At 52.9% G+C, this 23,042-nt stretch overlaps 1 protein-coding gene across 6 annotated transcripts in view; it reads right to left on the bottom strand.

Moving 5' to 3' along the window:
* The window catches only part of DAAM2 (dishevelled associated activator of morphogenesis 2), a 104,391-nt gene that overhangs the window by 9,259 nt on the left and 72,090 nt on the right, over window positions 1–23,042 (bottom strand). For 5 of the 6 annotated variants that reach the window (XM_064476461.1, XM_031434757.2, XM_031434759.2 and 2 more), the window contains 15 exons: window positions 22,665–22,998; window positions 21,383–21,493; window positions 20,067–20,170; window positions 18,940–19,006; window positions 17,770–17,887; window positions 15,638–15,776; window positions 13,005–13,063; window positions 12,664–12,848; window positions 11,621–11,920; window positions 7,419–7,526; window positions 5,065–5,091; window positions 3,930–4,036; window positions 2,675–2,759; window positions 906–1,012; window positions 717–805 (listed from right to left, as the gene is read on the bottom strand). In XM_064476461.1, the coding sequence (XP_064332531.1) occupies window positions 717–805; window positions 906–1,012; window positions 2,675–2,759; window positions 3,930–4,036; window positions 5,065–5,091; window positions 7,419–7,526; window positions 11,621–11,920; window positions 12,664–12,848; window positions 13,005–13,063; window positions 15,638–15,776; window positions 17,770–17,887; window positions 18,940–19,006; window positions 20,067–20,170; window positions 21,383–21,493; window positions 22,665–22,998 (1,940 nt within the window). The remainder of the gene's footprint in view (window positions 1–716; window positions 806–905; window positions 1,013–2,674; window positions 2,760–3,929; window positions 4,037–5,064; window positions 5,092–7,418; window positions 7,527–11,620; window positions 11,921–12,663; window positions 12,849–13,004; window positions 13,064–15,637; window positions 15,777–17,769; window positions 17,888–18,939; window positions 19,007–20,066; window positions 20,171–21,382; window positions 21,494–22,664; window positions 22,999–23,042) is intronic. The other variant, XM_064476463.1, reaches the window with a different exon arrangement.

Below are 23,042 nucleotides of genomic sequence, written 5' to 3'. Positions count from 1 at the left end.
GGTCCAGGGACATGCCCTCTGGGAAGCACTACAGGACAAGAGTGAAGGATGGATTTTGAGGAGTAACATCGGCATTCCAGTTCTACCACCTACCAGTAGCATGGCCTCAGGCAGCTAACATATCCCCATTATCGAGATGAGAGAACGGCCCCCACAGGGTTCTGAGGACCAAATGGGACCATCCGCGTGGACTGTGTTGACAGCGTGCTTGGCACATGGGTCTCATTTAATTACAAAGTTCTCATCCGAAAAAGGCCTGTGTAGGAGGGGTTCCCCAACCCAGAAAATCAGATGCCTCTGTGGATCACCTTGCCCAATTTCCTACTTTCTCAGGAGCCCACTCGTAAAATAGTGTGCCCAGAGGTCTTCCGTGAGCTTAGGCCCCGTCAAGCCAGGTAAAGACCGATGAGTTCAATACATGCCGAGAAATGTTTTGGGTGCTTACTACTATCACTGTTACAGCATCTCCATCCCCTGCCAGGCAGATGTCAACAGATCCCTGCCTTGGAGAGCCTGTACACGTGCTAATATCAACAAGGGCACACACCTACAAAAATCATCCACTTACATTCTGTCCTTGACTTTGGTCTTGGGCAGGGGGAGGTAATCAAGAATAAGGAAGAAAAATTCCTCTGCCCCCATCCACTGACTCCCACTCCCTCCCCAAATGCCGCCCCACCCTGGGCCTCCTCCCCACGGCCCTCACTCAGCCCTACCTTCCACTTTGGGCTTGGCCTCAGCCAGCCGCTCCTGGAACTTCTTCTTGAAGAAGAGAGCCTGCAGCCGCTGCTGGTAGTGGTCGATCCTACAGACAGGGCGAGCTGCATCGTGAGGTCGCCCCGTCCCCTGCCCCCTCCATAGCCTGCCTGCCCCTGCCCGCTCCGCGCCAGGCCTGCTGCCCTGACCTGCTCATCTCATAGAGGAAGCGGTCTGCCCGGGCCATCCGCTCGATCTCATGCTTGTGCTCCTCCAGGAGGTCAATATCACTCTTCTCTGGGATGAACTTGAGGAGCTGCGAAGAGCAGGCAGAGGTCAGGAGACTGGGGAGAAGCTGACATGGGGGTACAGCACATGGAAGCCCATGCACTGACCAGTCTCAGGATGGGGAGGGCTCCCCTGAAAAGAGGTGCATCCTCACGTGGGTGCTTTGTGCTTCATCTGCCCGAAGGGGACACAGGGCACCCAGCTCTAGATTTCTTTTTTTTTTTTTTAATTTTTAAAATTGAGATACAACTTACATACAGAGAAATGCACCATTCTTAGGTGTACAGCTCAGTAGTTTTCTTTTTTTAGGTTTTTTTTTTTTTTAAATGGAAGTTGATATTGAACCCAGGACCTCGTGCATGCTAGGCACTCACTCTACCACTGAGGTATACCCTCCCCCCAATAATTTTCTTTTTAAACCAACTTTATTGAGGTATAATTTACATAAAATAAAATGCATCCATTTTAAATGTACAATTCAATGAGTTTTGACAAAACTATCCACCCACTGAACCACCATCCAGATTGAGATGCAGAAGATGCCCATCCCCCTGGAAGGGTCCCCTGTGCTACTTCAATAAGCCAAGCCACCCCTTCCCCAGCGTAGCCTCTCAACTGAACCCTATCACCTTACGTTAAATTTGGCCGCTCTTGGACTTCGTACAGATGGACTCACGCTGTATGTCCTCTCTGGTGTCTGGCTTCTTTTACTCAACATAATGTCTGAGACTCACGCAGGTTGTAGTCAGTACTGGTCGTTTGCTTTTTGTTCGCTGCTGAGCACAATTCTATCATGGAATGTCCCAGTCTGTGTGCTCACTTTCCTACTGATGGACAGTTGGGTTGTTCACTTTGGGAGTTTTATAAATAAAATTGCTGTAAGTAGTCTTGTGTACGACTTACAGTCAGCATTTGTACTTGTTTCTGTACATCCAGGAGGGGGACTGCTGGGCAATAGGACAGGTGTGTGTCCTGCCAGAACGGTTGTACCAAATGAGAATTCCAGCTGCTTCATATCCCTGTCCACACCTGGCGCTGTCAGCCTTTTAAATTTTGGCTATTTAGGTGGGTGGATGGTGCTACCTCACTGTGATTTACCGTATTTCTCTGATGACTGACAGTACTGCATCAGTTGGAAATTCTCTTTCATGGAATACCGATTCAAGTCTTTCGCTTATTTTTAAATTGAGTTGTTTGCCATTTCCTCACTCCTTTGTGAAGTTCTTCATTCTGAATATGAGATCTTTGGGATCTATACATAAAGCGAAGATCTGCTAAGGTTTGGCTTTTCACTCGAGTAATAGTGCCTTTTGATGAACAGAGTTCTTAATTTTAATGTCCAGTTGATGGTGGTTTTTGTTTGGTGTTTGCTAGGTTTCTCTTGAAAGACACAAGAAACTGAGGTGGGAGAGATTGGGGAAGATATGGCTAAGGGTCACTGTGACGCTGGAATCACACCTCAGATCTCCCACCAGGGGGCCTCAATCCCCTGAAAAGATGCAGCCTTTCCTGGCCTCCCCTCAGAACTGTTGGTCCTGGGAAGTTTCCATAAACCTCTTCCTCATCTCTCCAGCTTCCAGCCTGATTTCTCCTTGACCTAGGAGTCTCAGTCTCCTTGGGGGCTGTCAGGAAGGGGTACGGCTGGCTGCCCCTAGTTTCGGCCCCTTCCCCGACCCACTAGGGGCCTCACCTGCTCCAGCATGTCCTTAGCGAGGTCCTCCTGCTCGTCCATCTTCAAGATGGCCTGCCGGATCTCCTCATTAGAAAGCTTCAACCTGTGGCAAGACCGCAGCCTGTGAGCAGCCTGGCCTGGCCCCTCCGCTCAGGACAGACCCCAGATCTGCCCCTTCAGGAGCCAGAGCCCGGGCTTCTGTGCTGCCCCTCCGTGAGCGCGGGAGGACACCTGACGGCCCTCCCTCCTCAGCTCCCCTGCAGAGCCTCCTCGGGCTGGACCAACACGGCCCCTTCTGTAGCCCAGTCGTGAGATATCTTAGGCTCTAAACAGAGACAGGAGTCTCTGGTCTCCTGCTTGAGTAATGGATCGCAATATTTGGGAGTAAAGAGGCCATCTTCTGAGTAGACTGCAGCTGACGGGTTTCTGATCTTTCTCCTCATGCCTAAAACATCTACAGCATCTCTGCAGGAGGAAGGGACTGGGGGCAGGCCACTAAGAGGGCAGTTTTCTGCCTCCTTCGAGACAGAATAGCTCTTAGTCTTCCGACTGTGCCTCAGATCCTACGCAGCTGTTCCAGTACGTCTTGGCGTCTTGGCGTCCGGGCGAGGGAGAAGCAGCCCCCTACACACACACAGCCACACACCCGTCCCTCCAGATGCACACCCATTGGGAGCCCTGGGGAAGCAGAAGTCTCCCTCACTCTCAAGGGGGAGAAACTGAGGCCTGGGGCCTCGTGGAAGGAGATGGGGATGGATGTCCTGGGAAGGCTGGGGCAGCACTAAGAATAGCAGGAGAGGCAGTGCCCTCTGACCCCAGCTCAGGCGGGAGGCCCCACACAGAAGCTATGCTGTTAGCCCAGATACTGCCCTGTTTGTTCTGCAGCCGCGGGAAATGCTTGGGGGCTGAGATCATGCTGCTCTGTGGCCTAAGCCAAGCGGGGCCCTCCGTGGGCTTAGAGCAACTCCGCTGTCAGACACTGACCATGCTGGTCAGGGGCCCCGTGACTGGGGCAGCTTCCTGTCTGCACAGCCCTGCACGGTGCTCAACATGGGTTCCTGGGTCTAGATCAGTGGTTCCCCACCATTCCTGGAGGATAGCAGGGAGGCAAAGGGGAGGCCAGAGACGGCTCTCACTCCCTTCCTCTGCCGCCTCTCTTCCCAAGGCAGTCAGCCCCATCTCAGGCCTCTGCTTCCTGGGGGAACCGCTCCCTCCCACCTGGGGCCTATCACCTGTCAAGGGGCAGGGGCTGAAGAGGCCGGCGAGCACATACTTGGAGAGAAGGATGATGCAGTTCTGTGCCCTCCTGCCGTCGATGACCGACAGCTCTTTGACCTTGCGCGAGGCCAGGTAGATGTCCTCGGTGGAGCCCAACTCTTTCTGCAAACGACAAGCCAAGTAGTAAAGGGGGGGAGTGTTTTCCCCAATCCTCTTCTGCCTACCCCCCACCCCATGAGCCACCCCTGTACCAGCCAGGGAGTGCTCCTGATGTGGGAGGAAGAGAGAAAGGGGAAGAAAATGACGGAAGAGAGGAGGGGGTTAATGACGGACTCTAACAGGAGGCATCTGGGACTTCACCGTGGGCTAGACCCGGACGGGCGCTGAGTCACTTTGTTCTTAGAAAGTGCCCTCTCTGGGCAAACTAGAGAAGGAACTACTCGGAGAGAGGGGGCGTGACTGATTGCTATGGCTCTGGGCACTGGGATTTGATCTACCATGTCCCAGACAACCAGCCCCAACTCCTACCAGCCTGCCAGAGAACCTCCCCAAGCTTATGATGAGAATGGTTCCGAGTGCCTGTGAGGCCACGGTTCCTGGACTCCTGGGGACTTGAGGCACAGCCCAGCGTGCCCAGGGCAGGGCACCCACAAGTTCAGAGGTGGGGGAAACTGAGGCAGAATTGCATGCCAAGTTCTCTCCTCGGGGGTTCTAGCAAGCAATTCCCAAGAAATCAAAGATTCCCCTGCTTCCTGTTGGGCCCCTGGTAAGGTAGACAGGAGGCCAGTTCTGGCTTTGGTCGGGGGGGCCCTCCAAGTACATGCTCCATCTTGGCCACCTCCTGGGGCTGCCACTCACATCACTGTCTTTGTGAACTGTGCCCCTGGAATTGTGCAGTGCCCAGCCTGCGCAGTCTTACAGGATGGGCCTGGCAGGTAAGATAATAGATCTAGAAGCTTTCTCCCTACTCCAGTAGACATTCACCTCCATTGCAGGCAGGGGTCTGCTTGCATCACCTCCTTTCCCTACATTTCTTTCTCTTTGGGAACCCTCCCTGATGCCACCCTGTAGAGACGGGCAATAAGGTAGAAGGTGGAATGAATAAGCCCTCTCCTTTGGGCCCAGTAAAGGGCTGCCGCCCAGGACTGTGGTTAAAAGTTGGGGTGTCTAGAGCCCCAAGAGTGACTCACCTGCTGGGAAGGATTAGTTATCAGCTCCTAGGCAGGTAGCAGCCACAGCCAATGGAGAATTAAACATGCACAACGTTAGCCAAGAGGTTTGGGGACCCAAGAACAGTAGGAAAGACATGGGGACCCCTCCGCATCTACTCTGTCTGCCCCACCCCAATAGGCCCCCCATGGTTGGAGATGGAGACCCGCGAGTAGCACTGAGCAGGAGCTGCTTCCAGCAGACATGCACGCACAGAGAAGGCAGACCAAGCAGAGAGCAGGCCGCATCTCCTGCATGCCCTGCACCCAGCGGGACCACCACGCTCAGTCGGACCAGGCCCTTAAGCTCCCCTCAGGCCTTGGCTGCAATTCTTCCCACTCCTCTGCTGGGAATCTGCCCAGAAGGCAAAGGGCACTCCTGCACCCCTGGATAACTTCACCTTTCAAAATGGGAGGAGACACAACCACAACTGGACTTGAGCTGGAAGCACCTGAAAGCTGCATTCATTGAGACAAAAGCAAGCAGGGGTCCCTGAACTTTCCTCCTTGCCCTTTGCCCCTTGTCTGTCTGTCGATCTCTAAGGGAGCTGACGGGCAGAGCCCACTCCCGGTTCTCCCTTCCTGACCCGGATGGGGCTGAAGTCATTGACTCAGAACCCACACAGAGGGAAGATCACGGTTCATATGGGCGTCCCTGGCACAGGCACCCAGGACCCCAAGACAGACAGAGGAGGTGACCGGGGCAACACAGCCTCTGGGATCTCTCCAGCTGTGCTGCTGTGAATTCAGCACCCCAGTGTCTGGGTGGCCTATGGAGGGACAGTCTGGGTGAGCCCAGCTCTGAGACAGGGTGCTGGACTGGTGGGCTCAGAGATGCGATGCGGGGACAGGACCAACTTAACTCTTCTCCATTCACCAAACTGGGAGGCCCCATTCAGCTTGTCCTAAACCCCAGTGTCCTTTCTCCACTGGTCCCCGTTATAGCCCTACCTCAGGGCCCTGGACACTGGGTGGGACAGGCTAGAACCCTGGCCTGGAGGAAGACTCTCAAAATAGGAGAAGGCGTGTGATTGCCCAGGCCTGATACTCCCCGGTGCCTACTCCCTCCACCTCTGGCCCCCTGATGCACACGGGCACCCCGAGCTCAGAAGAACTTGCCACTCCAGCCAGGCCTCAGCTGGGCCTGGGCCGTGCCAGCCTGACATGGGCACGGGGCTAAAAGTGCTTCCTGGAATTAGGGGTGAAAAATCAGATGCCCAGAGCACCTCGTCTGGTTTTTCTAGAATCCAAAGGCAGGGCCAGAGCCCCGCCCCACCCCCACCTGCTGGGCCAGTCCCCCAGGAGCAGTCCCCCGTGCCCTCAGTCCTGTCTGCCGGCAGGAGGCGTCGTTCACAGCGGCAGGCTTGGCAGAAAGCAGCGGGGAGGCCGGCCACGACAGGGAGCCGCTGCCCAGGGTCCGGGAGGGCACAGGCACCCGGGGAAGCCCTCAGGGCCAGAGCCCTGGGCCCAGCGGAGAAAACACAGAAATAGTACAACCAGAGAGGAACCCCCCCCGCCGGGAGGCGGGGCAAAGAGAGTGCAAACACCCTGGGGCCTCAGGGCTGGCCATGCCCAAACTGCACGTGGGAGGAAGGCCGCCAGGCCCGCAATGCAGACTCCTGGGCCCTCGCATTCACCGGAGGATGAGACAGGAGAATTGACATTTTTGGCCAGCCCAGCAAAATTGACATTTTGCTGCCTTGGGAATGCCCTGTGTTCTGCCACCAACCCCACTCCCCTCCTGCCACGGGAGAGCAGGCTTACTGGTCAGCCTGGGTGCTCAGTGTCTGCAGAGCCAAGCCTGGGGCCCCTCCTGGCCTGCCCGGCCCCTGCCTCAACCCCAACGGGACCAGAAGCAACTTTCAACCTTCTGTGAAATATTAGCATCCTCCACTCGACTGATTCATGAGGGTACTGGGAAATGAGAATGTAGTGGAGGACGTGGCTGAAAAGTTATGCCTTCTAGGTATAGTTCCTAGGTCCTGGGGCCAGAGAAAGAGCAAGGTCAGCGTGGCCAAACCCCGCCACCCCACCTCAGTGCTCCAGGGCCAAAGGGAGAAATGGGCAAGTTACCCTTGCATCACTTGATGTGTAAATACAAACTAATACAATCGGATGTCTCCCCCTGTGCACTGCACCCCAATTCTTATCTACGTCCCAGCAAGAACAGGGTACCTGATAAATAATAAAATCATTCAGTCCAGGTGGAAGGGAGGGAGGGAGAGAGAGAAGAAGGGAGGGAGGGAGGGAGGGAGGGGCTGAGGGTGGAGTTCAAGGGTGCATGTGAAGTCAAGACGAAGTCAGGACTCAAGATGCTGGAGGGGGTAGGGTCTTACCTGGTGCCTCTGATAAGCTGAAAACATTTTTTCAAAGTCCTCTAGGTCCAGAATCCGAAATACCTGCATGTCATCAATCTCATTCCATACGGTGCCAGGGACACGTTCCTAAGATTCAGGGAAGGGAGGAGACCCCATGGTTGACCCAACTCCTTCATTATGGAGACGTCGATGCGTCCCTACCCCACCTGTGTCCCAGCTGCGCGGACGCCAGCAGCCAGGCTCTCGGGTCTTCAGAAAGGGGTTGATTTCTCCCCTCTAACCTCCACCCGTCTCCTCAATACTCTGCCCCAGGGTAGAGGCCAGAGATAACCTCCCTCTCCTCCCCTTCACACAGGACCGCATGTAAGCATGTTCCAGAGACCAGCGGGAGCGCTGGAGTGATGGGCAGGCAAGTATGCAAGGGGGTACAAAACCCCTTCCAGAAAAAACAAACCAACCCAGTGTTCTCAGAGCGCATTCCCTGAAGGCCGGGGTTGGCTGGAATCACGGGGAGAAGGGTGCCCACACAGACTTGAGACCCTCAAATCCTCGGTGCTGACTGTATTTCCTGTATCTGACATGGTCATTTTCACTCCCAGGGGTCTTCCTCTCACGTTCCCAGATTCCCAGAAATTGGACAGATGCCAAAGGCTGGGATATCCTGGCCCTTTTGTTGGGTGCCCAAGCCAGCAAGACTCTGCTGCAAGTGCCCTCTGGTCAGACAGGGAAGGGCCCGCATCCCTCCTGATGGGAATGGGCCCAGGGGTTACGTTCCCAGGTCTCTCAGCAGAGGCACTGCCTGCCTCTGTGCAGGACCCCTGCTCTGAAGCCCCCCCCCCGCCCCCGCCACCAGGGATCTGGGGAAGAGCTCTTAGCCACGCCCTAGTGGTCCTGTAACACCCCAGTAACAGCTTAGAAGGCCGAGAGGAGAGTCCCCCTCCCAGGAACCCTCACCTCATCCGAGCTTGGCTGTCCTTTAAAATGGAACCTCCCACCTCCCTCTGCCCCCTCGGCCCTCCAGCTCCCCCTCCACACGGCCTGGAGAGAGAAGCATACCTTTCGCTCACTTCTGTTTTCTTAAACTCTGGAAAGGGGAGGCTAGGCCAGAGCAGGGGGGTGGGGACATTCCTGCGGCCTTCCTCAGGCCAGGGACCCTCTTGTGGAATGCCGGGCTGGGAAGCTCCAAGCAGCAAGGGATACAGGCAATTGGCCAAGCCCAACACAGATGCATTCTTTTCACGGCAGAAACAACCCCTGTGTGTGCGCACACGTGTGTGCACAGGAGCACGCGTGGGGTAGGGGAGGGGACCAGGGAGAGGAGCCCGGCTCCTGGAAGGGGTACGTGGGAGGCAGAGAGAAGATGGGAAGGGGAATTGAATCGGGGAAGGCGCAGGAGGGCCACCTTGACTCATCCGCCACCTGAATTCAGGCCTGGGGTGGGCGGCAGGGGTCGGGGAGGCCCAGAGGTGAAGCTTCCCTCTGCTCTTATTCTTGGTGGCGCTGGAAGCACAGAGCTGATGGTCAACATGGGGAAGAGCTTCCCATGAAGATGGACGGAGGAGCCAGGCTCCCCTCACTGCTTCCCAAACTCTCCCTCCCCCACGTGTGTTCGCCAGGAGGACTTGGGACTCTTCATGGGGGGGCAGCTGAGGTCTGGAGCCCGAGAGCAGCACGTCATTCCTCGTCCCCATCACGTCCTAACCCTCACCAAGTCACCTGATGCGCCCGCCCTTCGTACAATTATTCTCGAATTTAATTTTTACATCACTCTGGCCAAGACTCCGCCACTCCCAGTGTAGATTCCTGGGGCTTCTGCTTCCCTAGAGACAAACTTCACAGGCCAGGGAAATCTTTCTCAAAAACATTTCATTATGTTTCCCTCCTCGAGCATTTGGGGTCAGATTGAGGTCCCCACTGGCCTGGTCACTAAGGGGGGCTCTTCTCTCCCCTCATCCCATGAAAGGAAACCGAGTCTCAGTCATGCTTCCCAGACTGAGTTGAAGTGAGGATGAAGTGAGCTAATGTACTGGGAGCACACAGGGCGATGCCACTAACAACAACTAACCTAATATTATTGTTATTAAGGCTTTCTGTGTGTCAGTCACTGTTCCCAATACTTTGTATGTATTAAGCCAGTCCTCACAACAATCCTTTGACGTGGCTGTGGTCATTACCCCCATTTTACAGACTGGGAAACTGAAGCCCAAAGGAGGAAATAACCTGAACTTGGTCTGGCACCTAAAAGCTTGGGGCAGGGCTCACAGGCTCACAGACACGGCTCGGCGCCCCCACCCCGCCCCCGCCGTGGACAGCGCTGACAAGCGCCCGCGCTGCGTGTCCTGTCAAGCCCGTGCTTCCCAGCCTGGGAATGAGGCTTAGCCTGGCTCTGGGTCCCCGAGGGACTGATACAGGCTTTATTATCACCGGACCCCAGAGAAAATTCTAAGCACAGAGTTCTTTAGGACAAAAATATTACAAAAATAGTGGGTGCCTTGTCTGTCTCCCTTAACGGTGCGTCTTAGTGGTTGAGGTGCCTCATTAACCCTTCAAGACGTGTTGAAAACCTCAGGTTCTAAGGTGTACACTCAGGAGGCAAAAAGCATTATTTCTTTTTTAACCACAATTTGAAATTACTATTCCTGATCATGAACAATGAAAATTACACAATACACAGCCTACGGCCTTCGGTTCTGCAGAGCTGTCTGCATCCTCACTGCAGCTGTAGGCAGCTGGCCTTTCTGGCCCAGTGACCGCAGAGAAGCACCCACGGGGCACAACTGTGCAATGCAGTTGTCACAAACTAACAACGTGACTTCAAAACGCTGCTAACAGGTGGCTCTACAATCTGAATAACTCAGATTGGAGATGTGATCACAGGCCCAGGGGATAATGAATGGGCTGTATTCATGCTGTCGTCCCACTTAGATGATACAGCCAGAGGTGGGAGGAATCAGAGATTATCTTGAAGACAAGCAAACAGGTACAGACAAAATCAATGATTTCTGCAGATCACACAGTTAGTCAGAGCCAAACCTGATTTGGTTAGAGATTAGAATCTCTCCTTCAATCCATCCCAGGATCTCCAGGTGTTTCCTTGGACACACCTAATTTGCCAGATCCAAAGCTCTTTCCGGGCAATGTTATGCCTCACCTTTCATTATTATCCATCACAACTCCCAGCAGAAAGCTTTACACAAAGCCGACCTCACACTGACCAGCTCGCTGGTCTCCCATTAGGAGAAGGCACCTAGCACACAGCTGACCACCTGCTTAGCAACCCGTGTCTCCTTCCACTTAATCTACCTGTGAGCTAACTTAAGCTCACACAGGCTGGTACAATTATGGATTCCCCAAGAGTTAGTCCACTGGCCTGTACAGCAAGGTTGGAGGGCAGTCATTAGTCCCAGCTCCAAACTGTTTTTAGAGTGTGAGTGCGGGTCAGGCTAACTGAAGCCAGTTCCCTTGTATCTATTTACTTCAGTGATAAAGCCACTGGTCCTCTTAAGAGGACACAGTATAGAATCAGAGCAGGGCTTGGCTCAGGCTGGAGCTGGCCTTCAATTACTAGGGAGTCCAATGTGACCCAGGGCATCTCTACTCTAGGCTCATGAGAATCCAATGGAGGAATCAATTCCCACACGTAAGCCTGAGATCCGTGATCCTTAGTGGTTAATATTCATGAGGCCTCTCACTGCTGAACAGTCTAGAAAAGTAGGCAGTGAATGTACTCTTACCTGGGAGGATGCCAAAATGGCTAAATCTTGCTACCAGTCTTCATTGCCCTTGCCCTGTTACCCTGCCATGGCCGCCTCACTTCAGTCTTTTGTACGCATTGCCCTGATCTTTACATCCCTAGACCCTGACCCAAGATCTTCAGTTACACGTTCCTCAAACCAACTCTATCCCTAACATTCTAGCCAAGCCCTTGTCTAGAAAGCACTCCTGCTTGGCCCTGTGTTACTCCAGTGACCCTCAGCACACACTTACATCCCATTTCTAAGTGGCTTTGCCAATGTGAGCATTTCCACGTGCCAAGCCACCTCCTCCCAGTGTAGACAGCCTTCCCAACAGACAGCCTGGCATCAGCAACCCCGCTTTCTGTAGCCACTTACTCCACCAAAGAAAGCACCCAAGGTGGAGATTCGCAAACAGTGGGCTGTCAGTCTGACTGCCACTGGCTGTAGGAGAATGAATCTACTGACCTCTTCCTTGTTACTCACCTCATTCAGCTTGACCCAGTTGAAGGACTTGAGTGGGTGGGAAGGCTGGGGGACACACTTCTTCCTGAGTGGTATATCACTGCTGGGGAAGGGGTCCGCGGGGAGAGGCAGGCCCATGTTGAAGCAAGGTGGGGCGCCGGGGGGAGTGGGAGGCCCGCCGGGGGGCAAGGGGGGTGGCGGCGGCGGGGGGCAGCAGGTGAATGGTAGAGGGGGCGGGGGGGGAGGCAGGTCGTGGGTTGTCATGGAGGAAGACAAGGTAAGTGGGCCCCCAGGGGGAGGTGGGGACGATACAGGTCCTGTCTGTGGGGAGACAGAGAAATCAAAAAGATAAAGCCATCAACAGGGATCCTTTCAAGCCTCCCCCCACCTCTGTCTTCCCCGAGGCTTACTCTCCACCTGGACTGGACCCTAGAGCCCATTCTCACCTCTCACATACATTTAGCCCCGTTTTCTCTCTCTGCACCCTGAACATCCAACACCCAGACACACACACAGGTCAACCACACAGACACAGACAGTGGACAAAGTTGTAGTCATCGCACAGCAGGGCTGACACAGACAGGCCTGCACAAGGGCATCCAGCCGAGACGGGGAGGGGAGTCCAATCCCACCTTAGGGGAGGGTACAGCTCAGTGGTAGGGCACATGCGGAGCATGCACGAGATCCTGGGTTTGATCCCCAGTACCTCCACTAAAGCATAAATAATTAAAAATAAATAAACCTAATTAAATAAATAAAAATAAATAAACCTGATTACCTCCTCCCCCAAAAAGAAAAAGAAAAAAAGCCCCATCTGCTCTCTGCTTTTCACAGTATGTTTCCTGGGACAGTGTCACCCAGAGGAAGGAGCACTGGTTTTCTCTAGTTAACACAAAGGTGTCACCCCTACAGCCTCAGGGGTCCCCTCCATCCTGGCCTGAGGTCCCTCTCTCTCTTCTCCTCCATCCTGGTGTCCCTGGCCCCTCCTCACATCTGCTCTTCCCATCCTACCCCAAGGTCTCAGCTCAACTGTGTAAGAGGAGAGGATGAGGCCGCGCACGTACTGAGATTTCACTGAGCTGGGCCACCAGCTCGGCCACTTGTCCCCGAGCCTGGCGCAGCTCCTGGGACTCTCGGGCCAGCTTGTCCTTCATCTTGTTCAGCGTCCGCATCATTTCTTCCTTCTCCAGCGTCTTGGTCTCACATTCCCTCTCCTTCCTCTCCAGCCTGCTCACCAGCTCTGTGTGTTCTGGGGTGGGGGTGGGGCAGGGGGAGATGGGCAGAGAGGGTGTGAAGGAGGAGGTGGGCCCGGGGCTGGAGAGAGCATGTGCAGGAGGTGGTAGGGCCCGGGGCTGGCCAGGGGAAGGGTGTGGGGTGGGGAGCGGGTTCAGGCGGAGCCCCTCACCTCTCCGGAACTTCTCCGCCTGGTCTCGCCACTGCTTCACTTCGTTCTCGTTGATGAGCCTGGTGGGGAGTGGAGAGAGGGCCCGCTGACTGTGAGCTCACGGCCTCCCAGAAGACACGTCATCTTCCTCTGCCTCACACTGGCACCCCAATCTCCAGTCTGTCCAGCCACACCAAGGTCTCCAGCTGTCTGTCCAGGTCCCATCCCTGACCAGTTCTCATTACATCTCTCTCTGTGGACTGAGAAAGCTGAAAGGACCTTTATAATCCAACCCCTTGTGATACAGTCGAAGCTCCTGAGACCTGAGAAGGAGACGACAGCTAACTCATGGTAGGACCAGGACTAAATCTCAGGCTTCCCTGAGTTGTACAATGATTCATACCCCTTGGTAAAAACAGGCTTTTGCATCTGAGAGAGATGAAAGTATCACCCTTCCAGTGGTCCAGACTTCCAAGGACCACTGTGTGAGGGTAAGAGAAATCAGCCACCCCAGCAACCACAGCGAGTGTGTGGAGGGTGAAGAGGGGGGCGTCGAAATCAGAGGAAGTCCTCATTCATGTCAAACTCTTGTCGCATGGGGGTAAAATGAAACTTTTACCTAGGCACCAAGCATGGGAGAGGTGAAATTCCAAAGTGAGACCCCAGTAACCATTTCTTTTGTAAATCTGAAAGCACGGAGGAGGTAGATCCAGGACCCTTGGCATCCGTAACCAGGTCAAGGACATAAAGAGGGGACACAGTACAAGGGGGGAAATAACTGGTGACGAGATTTCTTTGGCACAAGCCATCGCATCCTCCCCAGGGTGCCACCTCCTTCACCACCACCTGGTGAAGTGACTTCTTAGCACCTACTCAGAGAGTTTGACCCACGTTCCCTGACACTGGGAGGGAGGCTTGGTGGACTGGGGCTAGGTAGGTCCAGAGGGTGGGCTAGGGCCCATGGCATCCCAAGGATTTGTCAGTATGAGAGGTGGTATAAAGGTTTCTCATGGGCCCGAGGTGAGCATCATGGAGCAAGAACGAGGCTGAGGCTGTTTTAAGTCCCATCCAAAAAGTTCCCCTGGCAGAAAACTGGACACTTACAGTCTAAGTCTATGGGTATTGTACTGCCAGATCGGGGGCTGATGGGAGGGATGGTACCCGGCAGGCCTTGGGGGAGGAAAGAAAAACCTGCATGGCCAGTGACCAGGGTTTTGTTGTGAGAGGCTCCCGGCAAGGAACTTCTGAAGATCTCAGGAATACCTGTCATGTCTTTACCCTTGTGCCAAGCCCAGAGGGCAGGGAGCTGCTTTACTAAGTTATCTGATCAGGTGAGGCCTTTTCCTTTCTCCTTCCTGCCCCCACGCTGCCTGTGGTGGGGGTAAGAAAATGGTTAGTTAGAGGGAAAGGTGGGTAGAAGGGGCTAGAAATGAAAAAGCTAACCATCTCACACACATAAACACACACACACACACACACAACCCTTCCCGCTGCAACTTCCAATCTAGAATGTTGATTCACATCTGAGACGAGTCTTCTGCTGTCAGACTGGTGGCCAGGTTGTTGGCTGAAAATGAGCTGAGGACCCCCAATGCCCAAGAAGCAGCAAAGCTTCATTGCACCCAGGGAGGTGCCATCCTCTGGCAGAGGGAAAGCTTCCCCACTAAGCAGTGTAAATAATTAGGAGAAGATAAAAACCAAGCTGCATTTTGATTACTTTACTGGTTGTGCTTGTCCCACACACCAGTTAGGATTGTTACTGCACCAACACCCGGCTATTTGTGTGAATGAAAACAGTAGTGGGAACAGTTCAAAAATCATTTCTAATTGGCTCTGCAATGAATCACTGAGAGCCAAGCTGTCTCCTTAAGGGCAACTGACTCAGACTTCTACTGAAAAAGTAGAAGTTTAAAATTAGAAATCAGTGTGTGAACATGAGGCCTGATTATTAACTGACATGACTTTAAACTCATTTCTCAGTGTCTCACTCTACCCAGGGTCAGCCAGAGATAAGCCAGGGACCTTAGGCTCTGACATCCTTGTCCAACAGCCTCATAATTAAATTGTCATGCTCTGTCTTCAGTGGTTGGCAAACTTTCCCTAAAGGGCCAGAGTCAGTATGTTAGGTTTCATATACTATGTACAGTCTGTTGCATATTCTTGTCTGTTTTTAACAACTTTTAAAATGTAAAACCATTCTTACTCATGGACCTCACAGAACAAGCTGGAGGACTGGGGTTTGCCCACAGGCCATGGTTTGCTGACTCTTCCTCCCTGTTCATATGTTTAATTCCCCCTCTATTCACTCCATGCAATGGATCGATGGCAGTTGAATTCATCTCCTATAAACCTGTGCTATCCAATATGGTGGTCACCAGTCATATGTCACGTGGCTACTTGAGTTTAATTAAAATGAAATAAAATTTAAAATTCAGCTTCTTCACGCTAGCCACATGTCAACTGCCCAGTAGCCACATTTGGACAGTGCGGACCTGGAACATTTCCATTATCTCAGAGAGTTTTGGACCACGTTGCTCTAGGCCCATTGGGAGGTGTCTGGGTTTGAGAGAGGGAGCTGGGGTTTCACTGGTGAGGCCCCCAAGTAGGAGAGAGACAGGGAAGAGGAAGACAGGTGATGGATGGCCACTGCTCACATGTTGACAATGTTCTTGACGTTGAAGTTCTCCAGGGGAGCCAGGTCAGGATCCATGCCCCTCTCATCCTGGAGGACAATCTGCTGGAGGATGCGGTCCAGGAGCTGCCACTGCTGGAAGTAGCCGCCATTCCGCTTGTCTGCGGGAAAACAAGCATCATATCTTTACTGAGCTCTGGAGTCCCCTGGGGCCCCACTGGAGACTGACTGCCAGGGCCCGGGCAGGTGAGGCGTGCTCGTCCCCTCCCCCTCGGCAAGCTTCCAGCCTGATGGGGGAGGCAATGCAGATGCTGATGAAGATTCACAAATCCAGTCACTTTCTGATGATCTGCAAGTGACCTTTAATGAATGTGTCAACCCTCCAGGCACACTTCTTGACTCCCTGAAATGCCTCCTGACTGCCTTTCTTCCCTGTTGGTACCCTGCACATCCTATGCCTTGGGAATGCAAATTGCTTTTTACATTATCTTCAAAAAGCACATTTAAGAAAGTATATCTGCTCCAAAACATTACAGGCTGAATAATGAAGTCTCCAGGGAAATTTTTTAAAAAGAAAAGGTTTTAGGATTATCGCCGCTATTGTTCTACAGAGAAAGATGAACAGAAACTAATTACAGGGATGCGCTAGGAAGGGGCCAGAAGGCGCTGGCAAAGTGGTCATGGAATCCAGGCAGATTTCTTGGTGAAGGTGACCCTGAGCCATGAAGGCAAAGGCATTGTGTGTCACAGCTGATCTCGCAGGGCCCTGCTCTCAGCCCCTCTAATTGTAGTCTGGCTGGAGATGCACTTACTTCTCAGGTGACAGCCACCAGCTCCTTGGTTCCTGACCGAAGTTTTTTTTGTTTTCTACTGATCACCAAGGGAGGCCAACCAGCACAGTCCTGACCTTCAAAGGCAAACCACGATGCCTACAAGGTGGAAGGTCACGTCTGCAAAGCCCCATTTTGAGGCAGAACAGAAGGACACACTCACATTGCCTGTGAAGCACCAAACACGGCAACTCATCAGAGCAGAAGTCAGGCTTCCCACGTCTTCTATGAAGGCATTCTGGACTGAGTTTTAGAGAACTGGGAGCTTCCTGGTCCAGGTCACTGTGTCTATCTTCCTTTCCATCACCCCACTGACACATGCATTGCAAAGAGGTCTAGTTTTCCATTTACATTTCACCCAGGAAAACAGGGTAAAGGCCAGGTCACTGGCTCACAGAAGTAGAACGTGTTTTTTCTAAAGTTCTGTCCCCCAAAAGACAAATTTTCTTCATATGTAAAGATTCACTGAGCCTCCACTTCATCCGCTGTAAATTGGAGATAATAACACACACTCAAGCCATTCTGATCTTTAGAGACTCTCTCAGTAGCCCTCCCATCACACCCTGCCCAGAGCTGGCAACAACAAATTGTAGTTGTCCCCATCACCTCGATTACCAACACTAACATCACCACTGCTAAAGAGAGTCTAAGTTGACTATTACGTCTGGCCACGCTAGTTTCCAAATATTCTATTTTGTGAAGAGCTTAAACACCAAATGGTGCAGTTAAAGCTCATTTCAAATTGCATGCTGGGGTGGCTATTAGTAATTATGTACGTTCAGTCACCATGCACACCTGGATCTTAAGAACTTAGCATCTGCTCCTATAGATCCTGACATTTGGTATTTATAAAGTGAGTCAGGAACAAGGGTGTTAGGGTGGGAGCCAGCAAGGGCTAGATGGAGAAGTCAATAAAAACCATTAAAAAAAAAAAAAAAGCATGCTCATTCATTCCACATCTGTGCCAGTCCCCCAGGCACAAAACTTCTTTTTGGAACGCCCCAAGAAGACGGGTCACAATCCGGCCATGAGCTGACAGTCAGCTGTTTGATTTTGCAGGGATCAAATTCTCGCTTGTTGGACTAGGATGCTGGCACTGCTCAGGGCCGAGTCCTCAGTCCCTCTGCTGGGGGACAGTGGAAGTCTGGACCCCAAGGAGGAAGAGCAGAGGGGCCTGAGTCCTGTGGCCTGGCCTCCTGGGAGGAGGTGCAGAGGGAGACCCGGTGAGACTTCCTAACTCATGGAGCTCCTGACGCCTTGTCTCAAGCTGCCCTGGGCCAGGGGCTCAGGCCGGCCAAGGGCAGCAGCCAGTGGGGAGACTCACAGGGCATCTGCAGGCAATGATGCAGGACAGACAGCAGGCAGGGGTACGCCTCCGTGTGCTTCAGCTTCTTGTGGATCAGCTCAAACATCTGGGAAGCACTCTTGGTGTCGATGTGGACCTGAGAGAGTACAGGGTGCAGTGAATGGTGCGGATGACGGGGAAGGACAGCAGAGGACGAGAACAGAGGAGAGACCCTGCTTCCACCCACTGAGCCCCCTCCCGCAGGAGAGCCTTCCTTCCCCACCTCTGGGCCAGGCTTAAAAAAGATGGGCAGAGAAAAGGAGAGAGATGTGCCAATTATATAAACCAGGGTTCCCCAACCTCAGCTCTGTGGGCATCTTGGACTGGAGAATTCTTTGTTGGGGGGCTGACCCGTCCATGGTAGGGTGTTCAGCAGCATCCTTGCCCTACAGCTACCAGATGCCAGTGACATCCTCCTCAAACCAGCTGTGACAACTAAGAATCTCTCTCAACATTGCAAATGTCCTCAGAGGGAGTAAAATCACCCCTGGTTGAGAGTTCCTGACCCAAACTAAAGGAAGGAAGCAGGGGCCTAGGCAGGAGCCTGTGGCCAAGGTCCACAGCCTGGGTGCAAATCCCAGACCTACTTGCCAGCTGTGTGACAGCAGGAAGCTGCTCGTCCTCACTAACATCAGTTTTCTTCTCTTTAAATTTGGGGCTTTTGTAAGACTACAAAGGGATGGTGCCTGGTTCCTGAAGCACCACCCAGAATAGGTCTCCATTTGGACAGGGATTTTTTTAACACAGTATTTAAGCAGCAGGCTCTTGTAACTTCAAGGTCACCGAGGCCAACATGGAAATGATTTTGTTTGCTAAGCATGATCGGGTTAGTGATGGGGAGAGGTGACTCAGGAAAATTACTGGAAGACGGGGCGGGGAAAGTCAGCCCAGGAGAGGCATTTGAGAGAAATCATGTGTAAGAACTGCCTCTCTTTCCTTCAGGGGTTGCAGTCTCCTGCAGGCGAGATGCTCAGCATTGAGGCCGGCCAGGTAAGGCCCAGCAGAGCCACCCTATGGCCAGGGCAGCAGAGCCACCCTATGGCCAGGGCTCCAGAAGCAAGACCTGGCCATGGGGGCACCCAGCAGGGAACCCAGCCAGCACTGGACCTACCACAGCACAGGACCTGGGACCCACTGCAGTCTCCTCACCATGTCAAACCTCCTGGCTAGCTCCAGGTCATCCTCATTCCGAACCATCTCGAAGAAGTCTAAATGCCTAGACAGGGTAGGGGACGGAGAGAGAAGACATTACCACTAGGCCACTCCTGGGTGAGGGTTCCAGCCCCTTCAAGCCCCCGACTCACTGAATCTGAAGACTATCTGGGTGAGGCCAAGGCAAAACCTGCCTGTACGTCAACACTCTCGTCCCATATAGAATACCTCGGGGAGGCCAACCCAGGGTCCCGCCACCTCACAGGCCTTCGCAGCTCTACTGACATCTGGGGCTGGGTCGTTTTGGTTGTGGGAGGCAGGTCTGTGAGTTGTAGGATAAGTAGCAGCATCTCTGGTCTCTGCCCCTCAGATGCCACCAGCACCCCCACTTTGAGTTGTAACAACTGAAAATGTCTCCAGGCATTGCAAATGTCACCCAGGGGGTAAAATCACCTGCAGTCAGGGACCTCTGCCCTGCAGCTACCTTCTCCGGTGTTCTCACACAGTCCCACATCCCCACACAAAGCCAGTCTCTCATATTCTACCCATCACCCCCACTCCACCACCAACTCCACTGCAAAGGATCCACCTCTGTCCCTTGAGACCTATGTAATAGAGCAGCCTGTATGAATGGGGCAGAACCGGAGGCTCACTGGCGACGCACAGGAACTTAACTGTGCCCTGTGGTCAGCAAGGGCCCTGACGGCTTGCACCGTGGGCAGGGCATTTCTTTGCTGAGCAGGAGGGCGCTGTGGGGCCTTTAACATTCCTGGCTCTCTACAACCAATACTAATAGCGCCCCCACCCCAGGCCAGTTGGAAAACAAAGAACAGTCCCACGTGTTTCCATGTTCCCCCCCCCCCCCAGGGGGCAGTACAGCCATGGTGGAGGACTACCGGGTCCACCTGCCTATAACATCAGAGATGAGATGGCAGGTCAGCAGAGGACAGACACTGGCACAGGCAAGACGTGGGACAAGGGGGTGGGAGAGCTGCTTCTGAATTGGTGCTGGTTATAGCAGGTGGTCTCCAGTGGAAGGGCAGCCTCCACAAAGGTCCCAGCCATCCCCCACTGAGGCACTGTCACCACGGGTTTTCAGTGCGGACGAGTGGCGTGGGACTTACTTGTCCAGGATGGCATTCTCGTGCTGCCGGAGTTTGTCAATCACAGGCTGTATCCCCAGCATCAGGAACTCGTACCGTAGATGTAGGCGGAAATCCAGATTATCCTGGGGGGCACCAAGAGAGGACCAGACTCGTTGGCTCGTCTTGGTTTCCACAAGAGTCCTCAGTGGACCCCTGTCTGTCCCTCCACATCTCCTAGAGCAAACTCATCAGGAACTGCGTCAAGTCCCAGAGTTCCAAGAAAGCGTGGGAGGAGACATCCTTTGACCTTGTTACTTACTCCCTTAGCTCTCCTGCCTCACTTCCTTTAAGTCCTTGACCAGTTTTCTCTTCGTCTTTGGCATCAAAGAGCAGTGTGGAAGGGTGGCATGGAGCACACGCTTTGGAATCAAACAGATCTTGGTTCAAATCCCTGCTGTCACTTACCAGTTTTGTGACTTTGCAGAAGTCTTAGTTTCCTCATCAGTAAAACGGGCATGATATTATTTACTTCTTACTTACTTTTATTCATAAAAATTACCTGATGAGGTATGGTCAGCAACTAGTCAGAAATTATGTCAGCAGAAATAGCTAGAACTGGCCAAGGGGATGTCAGCATCGGAGGGACAAATAACTCCCCCAGTCCACCCCTCCTAAGTCAGGTCATTAGGACTGGGTGCAAAAAGAAAAAAAAAGAAAAAAAGGACGCTGGCAGAAAGAGGGAAAAGCAGAGATCATTAAATTGCCCTTTTGACCTTCAACAAGCAGAAGCTGACCAGGGCATCGGATTGCTTTAGAATTTGAGGAATTCACCTGCTCTTCAAGTTCTTCTTCAATTGTTGCTATTTTTACTGTCTGGGAATCCCATTCTGACCCCAAAGGAAGGAAAATCAGAAGTCACACCTCCTAACAGCAGGTTCTATAAGAGCATGACCAGCCAGCCCAGAAACCAGTCCAGAAGCAGGTCTTTAGGAAGCTCTAAAATGAAGAGCCAACATCTGCCCTCCTCCCATAAATGATCCCCATTGCCCTAAGCCACCATCGGCCAGCCAAGCGGGGGGTTGCCCATGACACACATAATTCATGATGCCACCTAGGCAGAAGCTCCCTAGAAACCCCTGGTGACAAGAAGGTTCATGACAAGCTATTCTTTCTTGGCCCTGAGCGAAGGAGGCAAGAGGTTATAAAGATGATCTGAAGATGATGTTGGCAGTGACAGCCACACAAACCAGATCTCTTGGCCCCTTCCCTCTGCCACTCCCCCAGACAGCACTCACACACTCTTCCCCAGGTCCAGAAAGTCAGGGCGCACTAAGGGCTTGGAGAAGATGCCTCACCTCTCCAGCACCAGCATTGAGGACAGCGTTGATGAAGGACATTATGGCCGTTTTCAGATTCACTTCATCCCGGTATCGGCCCAGACTTCGGTCCAGCTCGTTCAGCAGTGTCTGGAGGGAAAGATGGGGCAGAAAAGGAAGAGGGGGCTCATGACCAGCCTCTCCACCTTCGCTCCTGCCATTCCAACTATACAGAAAGCCCCACCTGTTCTCTCTACCCACTCTATCCATCTCATCTCAGACCTTCCCTAAAGCTCACCCTTTTTAAGAAGCATCCTTTGTCTCTCCACACCTGTCTCAACCCTGCCTATTTCCCCTCCTCTCAGCCTTCAGGGCTTAGTTTATTTTGCTGGGCAGTGCTGAAATGCTGCTTCAGCACTTTACAGCTGTTTACAGCCCATAATTACAATCAGCCCTCCAAATCCGGGGGTTCTGCATGCACTAATTCAACCAACTGTGGACTGAAGCTATTCGGAAAAAAAAATTCCAGAAAGTTTCAAAGAAGCAAAACTTGAATTTGCTGTGCACCAGTAACAATTTACATAGCATTTATACTGTATTAGGTATGTTAAGTAACCTGGAAATGATTCAAAGTATACAGGAGGATGTGCATAGGTTATATGCAAATTGTACACCCTTATATGAAGGACTTGAGCATCTTTGGATCTGGGTATCCTCGGGGATCCTGAAACCAACCCCCAACAGATACTCAGGGAGGATGATATTCCCTGCCCAGCTCATTGACAGAGTGGACACTACCTTTTATCTCTTTTGCATCTTCTGCAGAGAGTTGGGGGTTATTTTATGCACAGAGTAGGTGCTTAGAAATGTTTGATGACAAAAGGAACAAACGGCCAATACTGGTGGGAAAACCATAGCATTTGTAATGACAGCTCCCACCTGTTGAGACATACTCTGTACCAAGACACTTTACGCTTATTGTCTGTCTCTCTGCTTTACTGGAGCATGTCAGAGGGAAGAAAAGAGAATAGCATGGCCTGAGCTCCCAGGACTGACCCCAGTGTCCCCATCATAGGCACTGGCCCAGGCATAGGGCCTAAAATCTTGATCCCAGCCATTGCGTTCAACTCAACCACCCGTGATGGAGCCCCGGTATGAGCCAGGCACTTGGCTCAGAGATGCAGAGCCACAGAAATGAAGCAGATCAATATCTAGCCTTAAAGAACCTATGGTCTAGTGAGGAGCCCACTTTCTCAGCCAAACCCCATCTCTTAAAGGCCCCCGACGTCTTTTTATATGAGCCCTCCACCAGGCTGCTCACCTGGAAGCGCGTGCGCTCCGCAGCGTACACCTGGTAGTGTAGCATGGCCTGCAGCACCTTCTTGTGGCCGCCGGGCACCAGGCACACAGCGCCCAGGATCTCCAGCACGGCCACCTTGGTCTTGCTGTTCTCTGTGCGCAGGCTCTGTGCGATGGTGCTGATGGCCTCGGGTTGCGCCAGCACATGCGCCCGCCCCTGGGAGTTGTTCATCAGAGCCTTGATGCAGCCGATGAGGGAGGTGTGGATGCGGCTTTCGCAGGTGGCGTGGTCCATGCTCCGGAGGAAATTCAGCAGACAGGTCAAGCCTTCCAGCTCGATGAAGCGGGTCACAAACCTATCCAGACCAGAGCCATTAACAAAACAGGTATCCTACATTTG

This window comes from Camelus dromedarius, chromosome 19 (assembly GCF_036321535.1).
Source record: "Camelus dromedarius isolate mCamDro1 chromosome 19, mCamDro1.pat, whole genome shotgun sequence".
Taxonomy (NCBI): domain Eukaryota; kingdom Metazoa; phylum Chordata; class Mammalia; order Artiodactyla; family Camelidae; genus Camelus; species Camelus dromedarius.
The sequence above is the reverse complement of the archived record's forward strand: the minus strand, read 5'-3'. Positions and strand labels throughout refer to the sequence as shown.